At 37.4% G+C, this 6,796-nt stretch overlaps 1 protein-coding gene across 1 annotated transcript; it reads left to right on the top strand.

Moving 5' to 3' along the window:
• The first annotated feature begins 345 nt into the window (after positions 1-345).
• LOC107787309 (uncharacterized) lies at positions 346-5,231 on the top strand. Its single transcript, XM_016608855.2, has 4 exons — positions 346-784; positions 863-2,143; positions 4,534-4,611; positions 4,699-5,231. Exons 1-4 carry the CDS (start codon positions 632-634, stop codon positions 4,831-4,833), a joined length of 1,647 nt encoding a protein of 548 aa, XP_016464341.1. The 5' UTR covers positions 346-631; the 3' UTR covers positions 4,834-5,231.
• Positions 5,232-6,796: the final 1,565 nt, after the last annotated feature.

Below are 6,796 nucleotides of genomic sequence, written 5' to 3'. Positions count from 1 at the left end.
GTAATTTTCCCTGGAAGATGAATTTTAAAATTTTTCAAAAATTTGAAAACTTCAAAAAGTTATTTTTTAAAATTTTCACTCAGATCAATCACAAAACTTCAAAAATAACCCAAAATTATATTCATGTTCAAACACAACTCTAATTTTCAACTATTATTTTAACTTGAATTTTTTTTAGAATTTTACAATTCTCATGTCTAATAAACGCCCACTATTTGAAAGAAAATAAGGAGAAAATTTGAGTTAGTGGTCCAAAAAGGCAATAAAAAGTCAGGAGGGGTGAAAACGAAAATACAGAAAATAACAGATGCAAACATAATTAAAAAAGGGGGGCAGATAAGGACACAGGTCACACAATTGCTTTATTAAAAACTTAAATCCGCAAAAATTTGTCATCTTAAATCCGATCTTACCCCCTTAGGTTTTTGGCTGTGATTGTACGCATCCGCTCCTCCAACGGTCCAATCTAAATCTCTTCCTTCCCCAAATACCCATCTAACCCTTTTATTTTTCTTATTATTTTCTCTCTCTGTACACTATACACCCACTTTCTTTTCTTGGATTTCTCCTCTCAATTTCACCATTTCTGTATCTTCACAAAGCTTTATTTGTAAATTACATACATGCCCTTATGGACCCATCCATGGATCTACCGACGACCACCGAACCACCGACGTTTAACTCAGCTCAACTTGTAAACCATGCTCCTACACCTACCCCTACCTCTCCTCAACCCCCTCCCCCTGCCCCTTCCTTTTCGCCTACCCACCCGCCTTATGCTGAGGTACGCTACTCTTGTTTGTGAATTTTTTTTTCTTTCTTTTTTGACTAAAGGATTGATTTTTTTTTCCAACTGTGACAGATGATAACGGCGGCGATAACGGCGTTAAAGGAGAGGGATGGGTCAAGCAGGATAGCCATAGCAAAGTATATAGACCGAGTCTACACAAATCTTCCACCGAATCACTCGGCTTTGTTGACTCACCATCTTAAGCGTTTGAAGAACAGTGGTTACCTTGCTATGGTCAAACACTCTTACATGCTCGCCGGACCACCTGGATCTGCTGCTCCTCCTCCTCCCGCCGACGTCGATTCCAACGGTGTTGGTACTGATGTTTCTTCTCTTACTAAAAGGAAACCTGGTCGTCCTCCTAAGCTCAAGCCCGAGGCCCAACCTCAAGTCCAAGCTCAAGTCCAGTTTCAAGATCAACTTCAAGCCCAGCTTCAAGCCCAACTTCAAGCCCAACTTCAAGCCCAACAGCAGCAAGCAGCCCAGTTTCAACCTCAATTCCAAACCCAGCCTCAATTCATCCAACAGCAGCCCCAGTACTTACCTCAACAACAGTTCCAACCCGACCCGTTACTCCAACCTCAGCAACAGTTCCAGACCCAGCCACAGACGCAGGCCTATGCTGCTACTGAAGCCCAAAATTATGCGGGCCTTGGTGCCGAATCCGTGTTTGTTTCTCTGGGGCTAGCTGATGGGCCTGTTGGAGTTCAGAATCCTGCTGTTGGGCTAGCTCCGGCACCGGGAGCGGAAGAGAGCACGACGAAGAAACGACCAGGTCGTCCCCGTAAGGATGGATCCACTGTAGTTAAACCGGTGGAACCCAAATTACCGGACCAGAGTGGTGGTACTAAGAGGAGACCTGGTCGTCCTCCTAAGAGTACGACAGTTGATGCTGCTCCTGGATCAGCTATGGGTACTGGACGACGAGGTCGGCCCAGGAAAAATTCTGCTCCTGGACGACGAGGTCGGCCCAGGAAGAATGCGGCTGTTGCTGCTGCCAATGGCGGTGCCAATGCCGCAAATTTTCCTTCTGTTGGTGCCAATGTGACAAATGTTCCAGCTGGTGGTGTCCCGAGTGGAGCCATACCGACACCTAAACGACGGGGACGGCCACCAAGGTCTAGTGGACCCCCTACTGCTACTGTGGGTGTTACAGATGTGCCTATTGCTGCTGCTTTTGAAACCGAAAACTTGCCTACTGCTGTTAGTGGTGGCGTCACAAATAATGGGGCTATGCCTCCCCTCGGAAAGCGACGTGGACGGCCTCCAAAATCTTACAGCGCTACAGCCGCTGCTCCTACTGCTAAGAGACCCAGGAAGCTTTCTGGAAAACCTCTGGGTCGACCTAGAAAGGTATAACTACTTTGGTATTTACTTGCTTTATTTAATGTCTCAATATGCTTTAGACTTTAGTAGTGATTGCACCCAACCTCCTCCCTAAACCAGTAGGAAAAGGAACCAGGAATGGTGATGTTTGTTGATCTCTTGGTTCATTATTATTCGTAGAATAAAGGTGCTAAAACATTTGCCAATCTGATATAGGCTATATTTATGGGGTAAATTGCACTTAACTCCCTTATAATATGACTCAATTACATATACACCCCTGTATTTTAAAATCTCACTCTTATATCCCTTAGACTATGGGAATTGTACACATATAATGATGTTATCCCTATTTTTTCTGATAACATTTAACTTCATCCAACTTGGTAAATATAAGATATTTTTAAAAAAATTAGTAAATAAGTTTAAGATAATTTGAAGCGGAATGATAAATAAGTAAACTAAAATAAAAATGATATTTTAGTCATCATTTCTAATACAAATATGTAGTCATTTCCTATTTAAGAGTTTTCAAAAATATACATGTTTCAAAAATTCTGTTCTCCTTTCTAAACAAAGGTGTGGCTAAATATTTAAACTAAAAATGTTTTATCTTCTTAAATTTGGTAAACTTATATACATATAAACTCTTTATTTGTAATTTTAATTTTTTTTTGGGTAATTCTATTGTAATATAGTTAGTTACGGGTATACCTCATGCTTTTCAAAACTAAACACCGAACACAATTGGAAATATTGTTCAACCTAATATTTGTGTAGGATCTCCATAGTACATGGGATATCTTTTGGTATTTATGCTTTTTTGCATAAAAATATGGGATGTTTGTGGTTGCATAATAGTACTAGGGATGTTAGGTTAGTTTTTTCTTTCCTTAACCATATTATGATTTTCCTTTTTGCTATAGATTAAGGTAAAAGATCCAAAATATCATTTATTATCCCTTATAAAAGAAAAGATATTAATTATTGCCCATTTTTTAAAACATGTGTAGGTGGTAATTAGTAGATGAATACAGTTAATGAGAGTGAGGAAATTATTGAAAGTATAAAGTGTTGAACTCTTTTTCCCTGGATCATGTTTTGTTTAGCTTGATTAGTAGAAAAAATAAATGAACCAAAAAAGGAAAGTATCGTCTATTTTTTGGATATAGGTTGTGATTAGTATATAAGTATAATTAATGAGAATAAGGAAAACCAAAACTGTACAAATTTAATATGTGACGCTCCCTAGAGGAGAAGTACTGTCACCTAACTTTTAGTGGAAATAATATTTCAAGATATAATTAGTAACTAATTGATGATCTTCAAAACAGAGATATCAAGCATCCATTCTGGTTGAGAAATAGAAATAAATTTGGGGTTACACCTTTTTTCCTTAAAAAAAAGAAAGTTCTAACAGCTATATGTAAAATTCACTGCCATTTATGTTTCCATTTTCACTGTTGCTTAGTATTGGCTGGATCACAGGTCACGGCTTTCTTGGTTATTAGGAGAGCACGAGAATGAGGAAGAAACAATTAGCCTGGATGAAAAGTAGAGATAGGTGACAGTTGATTATAAAGAACTAACTTATAGAATACTTAAATGCTTCAAAGGAAATTGCGTCTATTTGGCAATAACAAAAATTGAAATTAAACTGAAGCTAAGAAATAGAGTATATTGTACGAGGAAATTTGGTTTCAGGATGATTGAATTTCCTAGCTTTTCTTCTGATTTTAACCTTCCAGCGCATTCTTTTCCTTTGCTCCCAACATCATCATCTTTTCTTGTGTAACTTTTGTTTATTTTCTATTTGAAACTGTTGCAACTCATTGTCTCTCTGCCGTTTTATTCCTCCCCTTCTTGTACATGTGGAAGCTTAAGTGCCAAACATGTGTTTATTTGTTTTCCTGGGGAAGAGAAGATGGCGTCTCAGCCTCTATGTTGACTTTGCCTAAAAACAGTAGCAAACTGCAGTGTTTCTTGCTGAAACGAAACAAGATTCTTTATTTGAATTTGGTAGTGGGTGAGGATGGGAGGATGGCATGAAATGTAAAATTCAAGCAAAATGAGCAGAACGTATATTTGTTGATTTGGAATCTATGAGATACAATGATGCTTTTATACTTGTCAAAAATAAACAATTGAATAAATGGATAAATAAATAAACAAAGAAGAGATGATGATGCTTACCAATGAAAAAAAAAAAGAATACTTATCGCTGTTTGAGAGAGTGGTTTTGAACCAATAGGAATTTGCTTCTGCATATGGAAGGTTTTCTTTCAACTTTGTTGTTCTTTCTTTGGCTTGGGATGGAAAATGGCAATGATAGATCTCTCGTATTGGAGTTTTGTACGACTATTTTCACATATTTGAATTATTCCCAATTTAATCCTTTCAAATATCCTGTTTCCTAGAATGTGACATCCCCTGCAGTTTCGGACCCCAAGTTGATGGTGGCCTATGAAGAACTAAAGGGCAAACTTGAACACATGGTAAGTCTCTGTCAGACAAGTAGTATTTTAATTTTATCTACTCTTGTACCATTGTGTTGATATATTCCATGTTGAAAACATTGGCAGCAATCAAGAATCAAGGAAGCAGCGAACGCACTGAAGCCATGCTTAAATGCTGAATCGCCAGCAATTGCTCTGGCAGCATTGCAAGAGTTAGAAGAGTTAGCAGCAGCAGGGGGGGATCCAGTGCAGCAAAATTGATAAAAGAAGATGCCGCAGAGATTAGGAATATGGAGGCAGTGCTTAAACTCAGAGTGTTAAACATTATTCAAGGCTGGAAACCATGAAAATCAAGGAAGTTTCAGTGCAGAGCTAGTTGTTGGTGACAGGATGAAGATGCGCTTAGACTTGGAGCCAGTGTAGCTACCTCTAAGGACTGTATTTGTTAATGTCAATTTGTTAGGTTAAAGCAGGATTTGATATTTTGTTGCATAGTATGCAGTATGTTTTAGTTCTAACTGTATTTGTAGTTGATTTCGTCATTTGATAAGTACCTTGTTCTGCTAATTTGGTTAATGACAATCAAGGGAGACAAAGTGACGCTCGCGGGCTATATGTACTGGTGAGTACGTTGAATGGATGGAAATGCCTTTGCTATATATAATGCCTCTCTTGTGTGTGTGTGTGTTGGGGGGGAGGGGGGGCAGTATCCTTCATCAGCAGTTGCCTTTTCAAATGTCGAAAATGCATTTTAGTTTATGTGAATTTTATTACTGGTTTTCTTGTCTCATACCAGCTTTGGACACTTGAGCTGGTACTGTTCAATGCCATTTAATATTACCATTAGAGCTTTTGTCTGATTTTAGTCTTGCAAAGGCAGAAGTATATCAGGAGTTTTGAGGTCCAGTTGAGGCTATGTCAAGTTTCGTACCTTTTCTTTCTTTATTATGGTGTTATTTCGTGCACCTGGAATGTAAAGAAGGTGCAAGCCGAAACAGAATCCGAATTCACCTGAAATGGAAAATAGAAAAGGAAGTAAAGGAAACAAAATTTAGGCCCTTCTTGAATTCACAAATTTGAACTCATGAGAACGAAAACTCAAATATTAGTTCTCTTTCTTTGTTTTCCATCGAAACGAAAACTCAAATATTAGTTCTCTTTCTTTGTTTTCCATCGAAATCAAACAAAGGAATCAAAGTACTACATTTTCCATTTTTCCTCCTCCTAGGTTCTCTTATTTTCCTGGCTAGTTTCCAAACTAGTGACTGATGCAAACAAATCTGGCAAGAACGAGCCTAAAAGAAGTGGTCTAGTGGCGGAGCTAGGATTAAGATTTTTATTAAGGGGAATCAAAATATAAAGAAATAAACTCACCAAAGTCAAGGGTTTTTAATATATAGTAGTATATATGTACAACAACAACGACCCAATAAAATTCCACAAGTGGGGTCTGGGGAGGGTAGTGTGTACGCAGACTTTACCTCTACCCCGAGAGGGTTGATAGGTTGTTTCCGATAGACCCTCGACTCAAGAAGACTAAAAGAGACAATATATCAGTACCATCAACAAAAAACTATAAAAATAATAACATCACAAGAACCAAATAGATATAATAGTATATATACATATATTTTTTTTAAAAACCCAGCAACATACTATATTTTTTCGATTAAGTGCATATGACTCTGCCACTGGTCCCAGGACGGCTACAAGTTGTAGCTTATCACTTTCCTATATTTCTCACTTTCCTCCAACAAAAGGTAATTTGAAAAATGCAAAGAAACGAACTGTATACTTTTCTGTAAATTCACACATTAATTCTTTTATTTTTAGAAATTTCATAAAGATGAAGTAGTAAAAGTTGCATCTTTTATAAGCAAAATTATTCAAAAAATTATTTGAAAAGGATGAGTACTATTAAAGAGGAAAGAATGAGTATTTTAGTTTTGACCTAAGAAGTTTCATTTTTGTAAGATACTGGGAACTCTTTAATTCGTGGTTCAACGCTCCGATTGAAAGGCAGTGAAAAGAAAAATTGCAAATATAGTGCTTGGACAAATGAGGCCGCCCCTGACCATGTCAGACTCCAACTGCCCTTATTTTAAAATTTAAGGCCAAATACATAAGTAACAACACATCACGTATTTGTATTTTGACACATCAATTGAGTCTGTACCTATTAAACACCTCAAGTATATCTAAAATATGTTTTAAAATCAAAATG

This window comes from Nicotiana tabacum, chromosome 6, assembly GCF_000715075.1.
Source record: "Nicotiana tabacum cultivar K326 chromosome 6, ASM71507v2, whole genome shotgun sequence".
Lineage (NCBI taxonomy): Eukaryota > Viridiplantae > Streptophyta > Magnoliopsida > Solanales > Solanaceae > Nicotiana > Nicotiana tabacum.
Note: the sequence above shows the minus strand (reverse complement) of the source record. Positions and strands in the feature narration are given on the sequence as shown.